The sequence below is a fragment of the Talpa occidentalis genome, unplaced genomic scaffold (assembly GCF_014898055.3).
Source record: "Talpa occidentalis isolate TD23 unplaced genomic scaffold, MPIMG_talOcc4v2.1 talOcc4.10, whole genome shotgun sequence".
Classification (NCBI taxonomy): Eukaryota; Metazoa; Chordata; class Mammalia; order Eulipotyphla; family Talpidae; genus Talpa; species Talpa occidentalis.
In genome coordinates, this window is record NW_023600993.1 from 11,559,134 (window position 1) to 11,576,538 (window position 17,405).

At 41.0% G+C, this 17,405-nt stretch overlaps 1 protein-coding gene across 8 annotated transcripts in view; it reads right to left on the minus strand.

The window, feature by feature from the left end:
• NEK11 (NIMA related kinase 11) overlaps positions 1 to 17,405 on the minus strand; it is a 155,241-nt gene that overhangs the window by 99,971 nt on the left and 37,865 nt on the right. For all 8 annotated transcript variants that reach the window (XR_008549589.1, XM_037524455.2, XM_054689189.1 and 5 more), the window contains 2 exons: positions 15,363 to 15,528; positions 3,483 to 3,601 (listed from right to left, as the gene is read on the minus strand). Coding sequence is in view for 7 of the 8 variants with exons in the window: in XM_037524455.2 (XP_037380352.1) it covers positions 3,483 to 3,601; positions 15,363 to 15,528 (285 nt within the window). In the remaining variant the exon portion in view is untranslated. The remainder of the gene's footprint in view (positions 1 to 3,482; positions 3,602 to 15,362; positions 15,529 to 17,405) is intronic.

A 17,405-nucleotide genomic window follows, 5' to 3' on the forward strand; every position in this document is an offset into this window, starting at 1 on the left:
GTAGGTTAGATTCTTATTCCCAAATGCTCACACCTCTTGTGCTGTGGGCTGAATGTCCCCTTTGAGAGAATTAGGTGTCTCTGCCCCTCTAACACCGGGGTTGGTCACAAGACCTGATCTGACCAGTGGTGAGTGAACAGAAGGGCAACTGTCACAACAGAATCCTTAAGGATGATTGCATTAAGAGCAATTCCACTAACTCTCTTGCTTTCCCCTTTGCCATAAGGAAAGCATATCCCAGGTAGGAGCTGCTCCCCAGTGTGGGTGCTGGAGTGGGGAGACAGGTAAAGCGGACTTACAGCTGCCAACATGCAAAATGAGAGAGAAGTGATGGCTATAGCACCTGAGCGCGGGGCTTTGTATTAACAAGCTTAACTCCCTTCAGTGGAACCAGTCTTAGTGTTACTTGCTCAAGGTAGTGTTAGTAAATATCTGTAAATATCCTTAGCTCTTTATACCATGACTTATAAGTGTCTAAGCCATATGCTAAGAAAATCATTCTTTTAGATTTAAATTGTTTGAAATCAAATAATTAAGGTAAGTTTACTTCTGAAATACGACACAAATTAAGTACTGAAAACTATTTTACAGTAATTAAATAAATATAAATATGTACTTATGATCAGATATATTTATGGTTAAGAAAGACATATATATGATTAAGAGTGTTTCCCCATTTAAAAATCAATTCTGGAGACTGGATCAACATGGAAAAACTTGTCACCCATTCCCACCAAAATTCCAAGAAATATGAAAATTTTCCAAAACAAAATTCATAATATGTCAGGCAGGAGACAGGGTAGGGTGAGCCTCGGGAAGCTCCACAGTCCTGCACATTCACTCAGGTGAGGCTGCCCAGGTCACTGTGGAGCAGAAAGTAGCATTCAAGGGAAGGCCACCTCCCCACACCCTAATAGTGAGGTTCCCTGTCACTAAGAAGGAACCAAGGCTACTCTAGATGAAATAGTTTCCACCACGGACAAACCCTTCAGGGGAGCAATCTTCAAAGTTAATGATATGGAACCCATCATCATACTTCATGATTTGTAGGTTTGGGGTACATGTTTATTTCAGCTATTATATTAACAGTTCTTTGAAGTTAGGACTTATTTTTAAATTATTATTATCTAATGAATGTATGAACTAAAATATAAAATTGCAATTTGTCCATACAGGAAACATCACAATAATTGGTTATAAAAATATAATGAATAGTGTCTCCCTGGTGGCGCAAGGGGTTAAGCATCACACTATGAAGCAATCCGCAGCCTCTGCAGCATGAGTTCGAACCCCGGCCGACCAAGGAACAGATCTCTCCTGTCTCGCCCACTGCTCCCCTCAACAGTGTATTTCAGTCAGTCTGCTTGTTCTGTTCCCTGCTCTGTCTCTGGTGAGTCCTCTCACCCCCCACATCTCTGGCCTGTACCCCAGTTCTTGTATGCATAAATAAATAAATCTTTAAAAAAAAAATATATATATATAATGAATAAGGGCCTCTCTGGTGGCACAAGGGATTAAGACACAACCTATGAGGCTAACTGCAGCCACTGCAGCACTAGTTCGATCCCTGGCCAGGGAGATACCCACATGGCGCAGCAGACCTCTTCTGACTCACCCACTGCTCCTCTCAGCAGTGTATTTGAGTCAATCTGCCTGTTCTGCTCCCCACTCTGTCTCTGGTGACTTCTTTCATCCCCCACACCTCTGGCCTGTACCCCAGTTCTTGTATGCATGGATAAATAAATCTTTAAAAAATATATATAATGAATAAAAGGCATGATCATTTGTATTTTGAATCCCAAAGGATGATATTTCAGATCCACAATTATCCAAATAATTGGCATTTATATATTATATATACCACATATGTTTACAATTAATGACTTCTTAGGATGTTGAAGGATTTGAAAATTATAAATCTGTTCTTTGTAGGTATATTTTAAGTTCACCTATTTAATTATTACTAAACAGACCCAAATGTATTAAAAATAGTTGGGCTCCATAATCAATCAGTTTTAGTCTTTATGAAAAATGTACAGAGTTGGCATCTTTCTATGTGTTGTTTTCCTCATGTGTAAGCTAACAAATATGCCACAAAATAGTAAAGAGGGCCTCCCCTGGTGGTGCGGCGGTGGAGCGCTGGGCTGCGAGGCTGTCCACAGCCTCTGCAGCGCTGGTTCATTCCCCGGCCGCCCGGCTAGTGTCCCACAAAAAAAAAAAAAAAAAAAAAAAAAGTAAAGAAAATAAAGTAACACTACTATAAGTATATGGATATGGAAATCCTACAGTCAATGGCTTTGGGTAGTTTATTAAAAGATTATTTGATATTCTTTTATCGTTGTCTCAGGATAGTTTGACATCACTCAGAAGATTTTATGCGTTGTCCATAAGGCAGGGTTATCTGTACCATCAAGCATATGTTTGAGAACAGATACATGGCAAAGCTAAATAATCCGATTTACTTTTCATGCTATCAGATGACATATTTTAGCTATCCAACATCCACAGATAGCCAGACCTTGGTGTACCCTATAAATTACCACTTTTGTTCAAAAAGGTTAGTACACGTGCCAGCCCCTCCCAAATGGAAAGCTAACCGGGATGCCTCATACATTTACTTTTATTTGTCAATGTATGTTCATCTTTTCAAAAGTGTTCCTATCATTTTAAGGGTTTAGAAAACATTTAACATCTAAAATTTCTTACTTTTGACCATAGAAAAAGTCATGCAGATTTAAAATACATTTGTGAGGCAGAGGTTGGAAAATGTAAATTATATACAATTGAACTCATAAAATATCTTCGACCTTCACATATATTTCACATTCAACCTGACTTTTAGTCTGAAAATTTCTGTCTCCGAGGCCAGAGAAAATCTTCTGCCTCAGTTACTCAGCTCATTCTGGGAGGTGAGCACAAGCAACGTGCAGAGACACCTTCGAGGTGACTGCACTCTTCATTTGTAGCATGCTGGCATATTTACAGCTTGTCTGGTATAAGATACGATAAATTCAGTGCATGCTGGAGCTATCTGAGAACTCTTGTGATTCCTAAGCTATGACCAAATATTGGGTTGTCGGAAAAGTCATGACATATTTTTTCTATGTTTTTCAAGCAAAAATGCATCATGACTTTTCCGACAGCCCAATAATATCTAAGAGAATCTTTTAATACAAGTTTCTGTATTCAAGGTCAACTTGATCTCTAGAACAACAACAAAAAATGCCACTCGAGAGAATCTGCGAGATAAAACTTGCTCATGAGAAAACATACTATAGATGTGTAACTAGAGTCATTTACCATTTGGACTTTTCTTTTCTTTCTTTATTAATTATCATTTTTTAAATTTTATATAATTTTTTATATCACTTTTCATTTTTGCACAATATATGCATTTTCATCTTGGTTACAACCAAAATCCATTTTCAGGTTCAGACATAAGTATTAATAAATATCCTGTCCTCAATAGTAAATGAACATACCTTTCATGCATGTAGTCAGCTCCCAGCAACAGCTGGATAAACCATTCCATTATCTGACTTTCTGGGAAGGTTTTCCCAGCTGCTTTATATTCCTGAATTTTACAGTCCAGATCTCGACCCTGAAACAAAATAGCATATTTTTCATTATATATGTTATTGCTTAAGAATTTAAAACCAAGCTCTCTCCACAACAGTTACTATCCAGCAGTCACTGTTTATCATAAGGAAGTGAGGACATACTGCCAGCCTGGAACTATCACTGCCAAGAGTCTCTGCTTGACCAAACTCTAGTCACGCTCCTCTGAGCCCTCTTCTGGATGTGGCCTCGCTCTTGACGATAAAGACTTGAACAATCACAAACATATTTATAACAGCTAAAGGTCAGGGTGATCCTAGTCTGCCTTCACGTGTCTGCTGAGAAGACTCGAAGCTACCAAGAGAATTTACTGTTTGTTCCAGCCCACACCTGAAGATGGGGTCCTAGCCCATCTCTGTGGGAGGGTAGGAACATAACTTTGATAAGCACCAGGTAGAAAATCCAGATGGGCTTACGGGAAACAAGTTCTTAGGTTTTGTAATTTTTCATTTCCCTGACTCCATTCACCCCCCTGCTGCCCCCGCAACTCTCTCATTCTCCCCTTAAAAGCCCCTCTACATACACCAGAAGGCAGAGAACATCAGGCCAGTTGTTACTGAATAGAATCTGTTCTCACCATTTTAATACCCAATGTGTTTCTCTGCCATTAAAGATGAAACCCTTCTAAAGGGTTTTTATTTTAATTACCTAAATAGTATCTCAAAATTTATACATATTACATTGTAGCACATAATTCTCCATATCCACATAAAACTAGGAATAACTTTCCTTATGCTTAGAGTTCTATGTAACTATCGAATTTAACATGATCACAAATTAAAAATAAGAGTGCCAATAACAATCAAATTAATGATACCACTTTAATATAAAATGATGACTTTTGGTGAAAGTACATCAGTGTCTACAGTGTCGGCTGCTGGAGTTGGGATCCCTTCCACTTTTGCACACCCAGACCACAGTGTGCCTCGGGAGAGCTTAACTCTCCTTCTCTTGATTTAACTACATCAAAACTCTCATGAAGCCAGTAAATGTGCATTCATATGGAGTCCAAACATCATCTCAGCATTTACTTCATTTCTGTCCTACCACTCACTGGTGATAAGACAGGCAAAAGAATAAGATCTGGTGCCAAAGAGTAATTATGACTGCAAGTGACAAACATCTGAAATTGCCTGTCAGTGTGATGCAAGACCCTCTCCGAAGATGCTCATTTGAGTGCATTTCAACTACCATAGAAACAAAAGCAGAAAATGCTAAATTGCCTTAAAGGACACCAAACCCCACTTCCTTCTACCTTGAAACGCTGAAAAATTAGATGATTGGAGAAGTGTTCTCTGCAGAAAGGGATGGGTTAAGGGCAGCTGTGTTTGGTGTTTGGCAGGATGCTTACAACACAGGCCTGGGCAGAGCAGAAGGATGTCCCACACCCATAGGGCACCAGGATGAAGCTGCTCACAGACTGTGTGTGACAGAGCAGTCATCTAGTTGCAAAGGAAAAGCATTTTTGGGCAATGAAACAATCAAAGGGAAATTACTTCTAATCAAACAACATATGGTCAACTGACTAACTCATTTGCAATGCATTTTGTATTTCCTTTCAGTGCAATGTACAAATATTTGTCTAGCGTTTTCTTTGTCTCCTTCCCACACAGGGCCCGCTAAGTCAAAAGTGGCACTTGAGTGCCGCGCTGTGAAGTTGTCCGCAGCCTCTGCAGTGCGGGTTCGATCCCGGCCTGCTGGTGAGAATCCCACATGGCACAGCAGACCTCACCTGTCTCGCCCCCTACTCCCCTCTGTCTCTGGTGAATTCTCTCACCCTCCCGCGCCTCTGGCCTGTACCCTAACTCTTGTATAAAAATTAAATAAATCGGGCCTCCCCTGGTGGCGCAGGCTGTTGAGTGTCACACTGTGAAGCTGTCTGCAGCTGGCGAGGGTCACACATGGCGCAGCAGACCTCTCCTGTTGCGCATGCTGTCCCCCTCAGCAGTATATTCCATCAGTCTGCCTGTTCTGTTCCCTGCTCTGTCTCTGGTGAATCCTCTCATCCTCCCGCGAATCTGGCCTGTACCCTAGTTCTTGTGTAAATAAATAAATAAAATTAAAAAAAAATTTTAAAAAGTGGCACATCCACCATCCAACCTCGCTCCAACTCAACTTCCTGCTGGACCTTCTGGGCCAAGGAGATCAAGGCTTGTTGGAACTGAAAAACACAGTGAATAAATAATGACTCCTTCTCATTCTCCAAACTTGCCTTTATTTCCTCCTCTGTTTTCAATCCCAGAGCTAATGAAACTTCTGTTGCTCATACGAGCTATACCGCCAGAATGTTTCTATGAGTTGCACAAAGCATTGTTTGACAATAGATCATGATAGCATCCTGTGACGTTTACAGGGAAGCCCTTCAGATGAAAGGGGAGTTGCAGGTGTAATTTTCCAATTCCATTTTTCCTTTTCTATCCAAAAGGACTCTAGTAAACCTTCTTTCACATATAAAAAAGAAAGAATTAAAACAAAAAACAAGATGTCTTTTCATTGTTCCATTTACATTTTCTGAATATAATAAACCACCTCCAGTGGCACAAAGCTATTTATCTATATGTTACCATCCCCTTTCTGAATAGCTTCATATGAGGAATGACAGAATAAACAATGAGGGAAGAGAAGGAGGCAGGAAGGGGAAGAATGCAGGGTGTAAAATAGAAACAAAAAGGAAGAAGGAAAACTTGCCCTAAAGTATCACAGAAGCTGCCTGCTTTAACCTGATGTTTCTTCCTTGGGAAGCTCATACGTAAAATCCAGTTCTCCCCATAAAAAGTCTTTGCAACAGGCATATGAAAAAATGTACAACATCACTTGTAATCAGGGAAATACAAATCAAAACTACAATGAGACACCATCTTATACCAGTGAGAACGGCACATATTAAAAAAACTAGCAACAACAAATGTTGGTGAGGGTGTGGAGAAAAAGGAACTCTCCTGCACTGTTGGTGGGAGTGCAAACTGGTCCAACCACTATGGAGAGCTGTGTGGAGATTTCTTGACCTACTAAAGATGGAGCTTCCATATGATCCAGCAATTCCACTCCTAGGTATTTACCCAAAGGACACAGAAACATCCATTCCAAAGAGCACCTGCACCCCTATGTTTATAGCAGCACTGTTTACAATAGCTAAGCTTTGGAAACAACCCAAATGCCCAAAAATAGATGACTGGATCAAGAAGATGTGGTACATATATACCATGGAATATTACTCAGCATTCAAAAAAGATAAACACATGCAATTTGCACAACATGGATGGTGCTGGAAGGGATCATGCTCAGCGAAATAAGCCAGAAAGAAAAAGAAAAATACCAGATGGTCTCACTCATAGCAGGAATTTAGAAAACCTAAATAAGAGACCAGGAAAAAGACTAATCAATACAAAGTAATAATCAAAATCAACAAGCAACTATAAACCAGAGACACACTGCAGGGGGGTGGGGTGGGGAGGGGAAGGATTAGGGTCAAAATAAAGGGGGGTGCAATTGTATGGGGAAATATAACCAAAATAAAAATGCATACTTTGGGCAAAAATGAAAAATGATGTTAGAATTATATAAAATAAAATATTTAAAAAAAAAAAGTCTTTGCATAGGTCATTGGTTTAATTGTCACAATAATGAAATATGGAGAAATTCAGCTGCATGTTCAAACAGCATTCCTTTCAGGACTCTCCCCCCAAACTGTCATGTTGCTTTTCATTTTTTTTTCTTTTTTTTTTAGATTTATTTATTTATTTATACAAGCACTGGGTACAGTCAGAAGCACGGGATGGTGAGAGAATTCACCAGAGCCAGAGCGGGGAGCAGAGCAGGCAGAAGGACCAAAGCACACTGCTGAGGGGAGCAGCGGGCAGCAGGAGAGGTCTGCGCGCCATGTGGGACCCTCCTCCAGTGGCCGGGGAGCAGCCGGGGACCGAACCGGCGCCTCAGAGGCCGCGGGCAGCTTCACAACCCAGCGCTCAACCACCGCGCCACCAGGGAGGCCCCTGCTTTTCATTTTTTTTTTTTTATGGTCATTTTAAAACTGTATTAGTTAAAGAAATGAACCTCTACACCTCTGTATCAGTTTTGCTGAGGGTTTTCTCTGTGAGTGAGCAAAATGTTCCGTGAGTCAAGGGCCACATGGGCGCACACTCTTCAGGGGACATTTATGATTAGTGACAATCACCTCCTGTGCTCTCTCCTCAAAGATAGTAGAAGTTGCTTCTCTGTCTTCTGCACTGATATTAAGTGTGTACATGACTTCCTCTCACTGAATATATATTCAGACTATTGGAGAAAAAAACAGGACACTTAACTGTAGGCCCCAAAGTGAAATGTCTAAGGAAAAACAAAATGACCTCTGGGTAGAACCATAAAAAGATGAAATAAATCAGTTTTTAGTATTAAGCAAGAGACATGTTCAATCAACAAGAAGATAGAACACCCAAAATTAAATTAATCAGAAAGCTGGATCTCAGGCTTCTTAGAGTTACTCTCCCTATAATTTTTAGTTTGCATATTTATCTCCAAGAAGCACTATTTGTTTTGTATTTAATTTGTTCTTTAATAAATGCCCTGTAGAATATTTTCTTAGGATTTAATTAAAATAGACCATTCACAGATTAAGTCAAAACATATTATGCTTTTATATAACAAAGAAAGATAAGTTTTTGTGAAGCAGCCTGATTTTAACTCAGCAATATGAAGTGTTTATTAATTTCTATTGTTAAGGCATCTTCCAAGTAAAAATCAAATGTTTTTGATGAAATGTCACATCTTGGCTTAAGAAGTTCTTATGACAATATCTGTAGGCACATTCTGTTTTCTTAACTTTGTCTTTGAGAAATATTTAATGATGACTTCCATTGCTAAAACAACTTTAATGAAAAGAGTATTGACTTTCACTTGAACCAATATTAATGTTACCCTAAATCTATATTGCTGGCAGAAAATGCTTTCCTTCACCAATATTATCCCTTGAAACATGCAATAAGAGCCCTGATGTTAACTTCTAAGGGTTTGAAAAGCTGCAGCCCAAAATGTACAATTTGGTGGATTAACAGTACCTCCTGTCTCCTCCCCCACATCGGACAGACTCTGAAATGCCAAGACCTTGAAGAAATGAAGAACAACTCAGAGGCGGTGTCTAAATTCCATCTTTGATTGCCATTCAAAAGATTTAAATCTTAAAACACTCTGATTAAAAAAAAAAATTAATCTGTTTTTTTAAGTCATCAATAGAAACATAATCAGTTTAAAAGACCAAAGAAGAGCATTCTCAGAAGCTAAAATATAATGAAACTGCAGTGTTCAGAGCTTATCCAAATGCCAAGAAAATCACAGGATTTCAGGGCTAGATGGAACTTGAAAAATTGTTCTTACTTCATTTTAAAGTGAAAAAGATGCCCCTTATGGATGAATTCACTGGGTGGACAACTTAAAAGGCTGTTCCCTCACACTTTAACACATTTCCATTAAATAATCTTCTGCTACACCCTACCAGAGAACCACAAATTTTAGCAAGCACCAGAATCATCTAAGCCATTTGCTTAAATGCAGATACCTGGGCCATAGCAACAGAGACTGAATCAGTCAACCCAGGGAGGGCCAAAGAATCTGTATTCTTAACAAGCCTCCTAAGCAACTCTGGGACAGATAGTCCATGGATGTTACCCAATAATTAATACAACTTCATACTTCACTCATCAATGGAGACATTTTGCCCCATAGTTTGAACAACCCCAGAGCAAAAGATATACTTGAGAAAGTCAGGGTTCAGTAAGAATTGCTTCATAATGACCTTTAGAAAAGCCTCTGATGTTACTTAGGGGATGACCACAGGAATGGGGAGAAGGGGAAGGAGGTCTTCTGCTTTTATACTGTAGAATCTGAACATTTCCTTAGAATTTTGGAAGTTCACTGTAACAGACGGCCTAAAAAATTTTCAAGTCACTGATATATACTTAATCCTGTTTCTAAATAGTTACTCAAGAATGCCATGCTACGTCGCAGGATGCTTGATAATGAGCATCCCTGGGTTTACCTGCTAAATAAAAAAAAATTTTTTTTAGAATAAATGTTCTTCCTGCTGAGGTAAATGCACACAAATAAGAAAAAAATGGTGGACCTTATTTTCATTTTTAAGAAGTGACATGAAATAATGCTTTCATTTCTAAATCACTGAGTTGATTTAAAAATAAACCATTTGAAATGGGTTGTTTTTATTCTATCTTTAAACACTTACATAAAGTAATACCCCAAATGCCATAAGTTCCACTGTGTTTATAAATTGCTTTATGTTAGTGCCTCAATACACTTAGTTTAAATGAAACTAGTTTTGCTTTTCAATTTTTACATTTATGATTTTAAGTAAAAAATCACTGGCTTTATTTTTTAACTTTTTTTCTGAAAAAGTTTAACTATTTCAGAGTTTAAACAAAGAAAGCCATTGGGGGCGGGGAAATGGTATCCATTTTGGTATTTAAAAATCAGGAAAATATTAGTGTGTCCACAAAAATATAAGACACAGTCAGTCTTCCCTAAATGATTAAAGACACCAAGAACCGGCGCCGAGACGATTCGGGAAGGAATACAAACCTGGGACAGAGCTGCCCAGGAAGCCGGAGTGAACCGAGGGGACCCTCCTCTCTGAACATGGCACTCATTCTCTCTGTCAGCGTCAACCACAGCAAAGCAGACCACTGAGGACACCCCCAGTGTGTGGCACTTGGAGTCTCCCCACAAGGGATGGTGCTGCAGACTGAATGGCTCTGACCCACCCAAGTGCCCATGTCCAGATCCCACTCTCCTGTGTGATGGTCTCATGGGTGGGAGTCTGGAGGGTGATTCATCATACGAGTAACCCTCTCGTGGATGGGATTAGTGCCTTTACTTGCTTTTTTAATTTTCTATGAATTGTATTGTATTGAGGTAACGTTGGTTTATAACACTGTAAATGATCTAGGGGTGTAAGATCACACCTGTTCAGATGTATGTTAGCACCAATGTCTTACCACCAAAGCACCCATAATGCAATGTATTCATTAATAATAATGAAATGTTATAGCTATATTAATTACTAATGTGTAATGCAATGATTAGTAATAATGAACATATTCGTTAGTAAAGGAGACCCCCATGCTCCCTCCCACCTGCCACGTGAGGACACAGCAGAAAGGCAGCTGCCTGTGAACCAGAATTAGAGTTCTCAATAAACACTGAATTTTCTGGCACCTTCACCTTAGACTCTTCAGCTTCCACAACTGTAAGAAATAAATTTCTGTCCTGTACAAGTCATCCAATCTATGATATTCTGCTAGAGCAGCCTGAAGGGGCTAAGATTATGTGGTCCCTAATCAATGTCACAATGACATTGATTCCTGGAGTGGCCCTCATCCATAAATAACCAATTCTGGATGGCAATGGCCCCAGACGGAAGTCCAGGACTACAAACAGTGACTTGGAAGGAAGGGGGAGGTTTAGTAGACCCAGCACATCGCTGTGAAGTTACAGGACCCTCTGAGAGCTAGCAAGCCTGGTGTGATTGCCAAATTCACTTGCAAGATTCTACTCTTGACATCCACTAGTATTTCAAAATTATAAAATCAACCCACTTACTTGGTTTATTTAAGCAGTTTTGCATAAATGAGAAACATATGAGAAAAGTCCAAATTTTTACAGTACAAACAGATCCTTGGAAAGCACTTGCCTGCAAGTTGCTATCAAACCCATTAGTGTTTAAGAATTTAAATGTTTCCTCCTTCTGGCGTGAATCTTCATCCTAAAGGCTGCAAGCCAAAAACTCAGAGGTAAAAATGAACTTGCTTTCTAGATGGGTGGAGGGCGCAGTGAAATCATGAACCATTATAATGACAACATCTGTTCTCGATGGGTTGCTATAGGAAGCAAAGCTCTGGTCACTCTTAGAACATCTCATCATTTCCAACCCCTGTGAAAACTAAACAAAAGGCCAGGAAAAGGCTGGGAGAAATGAAACCACTTGCTGGAGGAAACGGACCATGATTTGAACAGAAATCAAAGTGATGCCAAAGTCCACACACATGTTCTACCGTTTCAAAGCCTATCTCGTGTCCTCCGGACAGAAAACAATGAATGTCATCATCATCACATTAAAAAAGACTTCCTGGATGTGGGTGTCAGGCCTCAGGATTTTTGAAAGCGCTCAGGCAATTCTATCATGCAGTTACAGCCCAGCACTATTATACTGAAAGAATTGTCATAGCTAACTTACTATCACTGACCAGGAAACAGACAAGGCCAACCTTCCTGCTTTTCACTCTGACAGTCAGCTGTGTGATTAACTGAAGGCCCAGGTCTCTGGGGAGGCCTTATCCTCCCCCAATAGAAAACCTCAGGTGGGAGCCCACAGTCTCTACTATGCTGTTCAGTGTCCCAGCAAAATAAGGTAGAACAAAATGCTTTTGACATATATGACAGGTAGAAAGAGCCAGAATTTTACCTTTTACCATTAGTGTTTGACAGAAATGAGGTGGGAGGCAGCTAGAAGCGAGTGGTGAAGAATTTGTCATTATCATCACACACACAAAATTTCCTAAGTGCTAATTTCTTTGTGGTTCACTACATAGGTCTGTGATGTGATTCAAAAATAAATCAGAAAAATTTCAATCCCCCACACTGAGTGTCTGGGATGGTTTTTATTCTACTATGTGCAATGTCTGAGTGTCCCTCAAGACAAAATGCCAGGAGAGTTGGGTGAGGGGGTCGGGTGGTGAGCAGTTTCAGGCCATGAGGTGGTGGGAGCCTCTGTAGAGGAGATGGCATCTCAGTTGAGTCTGGGGAGATGGGCAGGACTTGAAGATGAGGGGGGCAAGCAGGAAGAGCTTGCTGAGGAGATGGCACAGGCACAGATGAAGAGGTGTGCAGCTGTGGGCACAGACAGGGAGCAACAAGTAGCCCCACCTCCCCTGGGCAGAGGAGAAGAGAAGATGCCAACAGCTGAAATATCCTGCCACGCTGGGAGTTTGGGGACTGACCCCCTGCACAGCCTGCGTTAGATCTTGACAGATGTGAGTTTGCTATTTGCTTTCACGCGCATAATCTGCTGTATCCAAGGCTGGGTGGTGGATGTATATGCCTCCTGAATACGTCCATCTTGCAAGGCCCATGTTAAATTACAGCAGAGGAGCTTGAAAAGCCCAGCTACTTCAAAGGTAACAGCATCTTCCTATGACGTGCAACTTTGGCCATTTGCCATTTCCAATATTATTATTTTACCATGATAAATAAGGGGCTAAGGCCAGGCTTTTGCAAGTTACCCACACATTTGGGCCTGAGGGTGAGAACCATCTCTGAGACATTCACGGAGCCATCACAGGCATCACTCTGGAGTCAGGGCAGCAGCCACCTGACAGCTGGGCCCAGGAAGCCCCGCAGCTGTTCCCTGGCCCTGCCAGCAGCGTCGCCATGGCAACACCCCCCTTCCAGAGCGCAGCTCATTCCCTGGAAACCAGCATCATTTTAAAATTAACGCAGATGATCCTAGATTGGATCCTGTGTGAGAAAAAAAAACATTCCTGTAGAAGTGTCCTTTCTAAGGACACGACTGGGAGGAAAGGGCTAAATTTGAATATGGATTGAGAGTCAGACGGATGATTCTCAGACTTCTGTGTGATTTAGACTCACCTGGTGCCCATGTCAAAACACAGGTGGCCTAATCCCACCCCCAGAATTTGTGACTTGGTGTGGCTGAGGTGGACGCGGGGAATCTGTCTTGCTAACAAGTTCCCAAGTCACGCTGGTGCTGCTGGTCTGGGTTCACACTTTTGAGAACTAACAACACATCTTAGCATTGTATCGACAGTGATTCCCTGATTTTTATCCCTCTACGCTGGTTATGTAAGAAAATGCCCTTGGCTTTAGGAAATCCTGACAGTAGCAGTTAGGACAAAGGGGCAAATGGTTCAGGAAAAAAAGGAAAGATGTAGGTAGCAGACAGAGGGATAAGTGGATAGATAAGATGAATAGATGCTAAAGCAAATTTGGAAAAATGATAACAGTTGGCAAATCTGCACAAAGGATAAATGGGGGTTCATTGTGTAACTGTTTACTTTTCTGGGAGCTTAAAATTACATTAAAAACAAAAACGGACAAAATGAATGCAGGAACAGAAAGTTCTAGTTTATCATCTAAGCCTGCCCAATACAGAGGCCACTAGCCCCATGTGGTTATTTAAATTTCAACTAATTAAATAAAATTTACCCTCCAGCTTTTCAATCACACTTCAAGTGCTTCAGAGGCATGTGTGACTGGTGGCTTCTGTACCGAACAACACAAATCCACAAAGTCTGCATCATCACAGGAAGTTCTATGGACAGTACAGTGGAAAATACTTTAAGACAACGGAAGTCTTTGGATAATTCAGTGAATCAAAAGCAGCAGCAGCAGAGGTGGCGGTAACAGTCAGGAGCAGCAGGAAGCAGTTGTCTCCCAAATTAGATTAAGTGAATGGGACAGAAGGAAGGAAAATCACTAAATGACAGCAGATGGATCACCCCGCAGCCGCATATGTAAATACCTGTGGTTTTACATGGATTGGTGATCTAATTGCCAGGGTAGCTGCTGTTCAGCGTTACCCCACTGCACACCTTGTCATTTTATTTACTTCCTTCACGACCTACCCGGTGAGGAGGAGCAGACACCCTAGTGCCCTGGTTCTTTTTTTGGTTCCCCTCACTTTTCTCCAAGCAGAGGAGGGGCAAACTCTGGATGGGGAAACATCTAGCAAGAATGAGCTGGGGAGGCTAACCTGAAGGGGACTGGTTACAACTTGGAATATTCCAGATTCTCAGAAATTTTAGCCTGGCGGCTGGTTTCACTGTGGATGACACACCAGCTCATGGGAAGGCAGGCAAGGGCAGTCTTCCTTATTAGGCAAACCCCTTCACTACAGCAGCTTCTCATCACGCCTCTTCTGCTTCTCAAACACATGACACCCTCTGCTGGTCCAGAGTTTCTGATCCAAAAAGACCTACCTTCCACTCTAAAAATCCTCTTCGTCCTCCCAGCAGCACCCAGGTGATAAGCTAATTTTACTCTTAAGTATGAATAGTACCAAATTCTCCCAAGGTGCACTGGGTAAGAATGTTCTGAGAGATTTGAGTAAGACCATCTTCAGGTATGCTCTGCCTGACCCAAGCCTCTGACTCTCCTTTCCCTAGACCCTCAGATCCAGATCAGCTGCACCTTGTTGATTTCCCTGCTGGCACCTTTCCAGGCATTTGAACTTAGTAAAGCGCACAGCTTTTACTTGAACAGAACATGGGTCATGGCGAACATTGAAAACACCTGAAGCCAAAAATCACAAATTGATAAATGTGAAGCATGTCCATGGAGAAAACGAGCCACAGCACTAGAACCCTGAACTCAGGAGCGGTCTCTCTACTCAGGTCTCCGTTATGGTATTTAAATGTCTACCTAAGCATAGGACATTGCAGAAGATCTGGGGGACGCCTCCACCCAGGCATTGAAGTTTTCTGCGCCAATTTCTCCCTAAAATATGTTCACTGTGAGTTTGCCAAAGGGGAGGCGGCCATTATTAGCAATGAGTTTGTCAGTTACTTGGAGACGTTCACTCTTAGCTGCAAGACACCTGAGTCCAGGTGGTTAAAGTTCAGTCTGTGGTTTGTTATTGAAATTTTGAGAGGTCTCTTTATAGAAAGCTTTCTAGAGCAAAACAGAATTTTATTAAGATTTCCAAACGATAAGGAGAGTCTCACCTCACAGTACTCGGTGATAATGCAGAAGTTATCTTGCTCCACAAAGCTGGCGTGGAACTTGACAATGGCTGGGTGGTCCAGCTTGGAAAGGAGCTGGGCCTCCAAACTGGCCTGCACAGTCTCATTTGGATTGAGTTCTCCAATGCAGATTTCCTTTAGGACCTTTCTGCAGCCAAAGGGGGAAAAAAATGTAAATACATTCATCTAGAGCTGGAGAACACACACGAACAGAGACGAACAAGTGGTGCGGGGTCACCTAATCAATGTCCAGGCTGTGACCCCTTGCAGGTCTGGCACTGCCTGCTATGACACTGTGTCTCCCGGGGGTCCGTCTGCCTCCCTGTCCTGCTCAGTGACACAGCTCCCCAAGGCCGCTGACTCCGCACCTTGGCACTGGGCAGTTTTAGTCAAACAGGGAAGAGGTGGGGCTAATCTTGAGCACCAATGCTGGATGGCTTGTCCTGTCTGTCCAGGTGTCTCGGTTTGTTTCTCTCCTGTCGTCTCTGATCCTGCCTGTTTACTCTTTCTTCATCCATTTGTGTCTGCCTTTCTATTTCTCTATTACTATCTTGGCATCTTCTCTACCTCTCTGTGTCTCTTTGTCTCTGTCTGCATTTATGTGTGTGAAGATAATTAACATGATATAATATATAATTATAATATAATATAATAAAAATCTCATATTCGGTGTTCCTATCTACCTCTTTCCCTCTTTGACTCTCTCTGCCTCATGATTCTGTCTCTCAGCTCTAAAATTTTCCAACCCTATTAATTTAATATCCATAGGAATAAAAAATAAAATCTATTTTCAAAACTACCCTCAGCATATCATACTTTCTTGCTACCATTATTTAGGAGAAGAGAAAACATTGAAAAATATTAACAGATTATTTAGGATCTCAATGGACACAAGGTCTTTAAATTTCCAAATTAGTAATTTAAAAATGGTGGTAACACAGTGAGGAGTGGACCAAAACATTCCCCCCTCCCATCTAAGAAAAAAAGAGCCTGATGAACGAAACAATTATGTGCAATGGTACAAACGAGGCTGCCAGGAAAAGCCCTTGAGAGATGCATTACGTGTGCTGACAGAGTCTGCTGATTGTAAGTGAGCTTTTGCTGTTCATTAAGGCGTAGGACCCGGAGTAGAAAACATTTCACAAACATGTTCCCTAAGAGTTACTACCTGTGCATATTAATGAAAATGTATTTATAGTAGAAACTCTTAATCAAAGGCCCGTTAGCCAACTCATTGATTAAGCAGGTGATGCATGATGCGTGGGGATGCTTCCGGCTAGTGGTGCTCTCAGGCATGCCACGAACTTCACCCTCCAGCTGAGATGTGCTTACCCGAGTCTCTGTGTTTCCTCCCAACCTTGTTTATGCCAGTTGTGCTCATTGCTGTAAATTCGTGACTTAAATGTGACAAACTGATGAAGGATGAGTGTAAAAGATCTTTGCTAGGAAAACTGATTCAGATGCTTACCAAAAAACTTGAGAGTGATAAGTTGCAAAAAAAACAAAAACAACATAATTGACAAGAACTCTAAAATGTTGCTTTAAATTGTAAAACTCTCATCTTCTGAATTCAGCTTGCATTGAAATCAGATTCTCATTCCACCTCAAAGGAGGTAAAATTTAATATCTTGTGGGTGTAGTATATGCAAAAAAGATGAAGGGCCTCTAATCAGAGGACATTAGAAGTTGGCTGAATATCAAAACCTCAGAGAAGATGTGCAACGATATGTTTTCAGCTGATGAAAATGGTTTTGTTATTCATTTCATTTAACTTTTTTCCCTCTATTTTAACCAAGTACCAACTCAAACACACTAGATAGGAGGCCCCGACCACTCCTAAAAAACTGATTGCATCATACACTTTTCATTTGTTCAGACAGAACTTTCTTGCTAGTTGTTTCACTGTAAAAGGAGAAGAGTTTCCTCAGATACCACCAGAGATGGAACTTGGTTTTTTTTTTGAGATGAAGGCCTAGAGTCTTCAATATTGCAATAGCACCGTATTGTGCAATTTTCACTCATCCC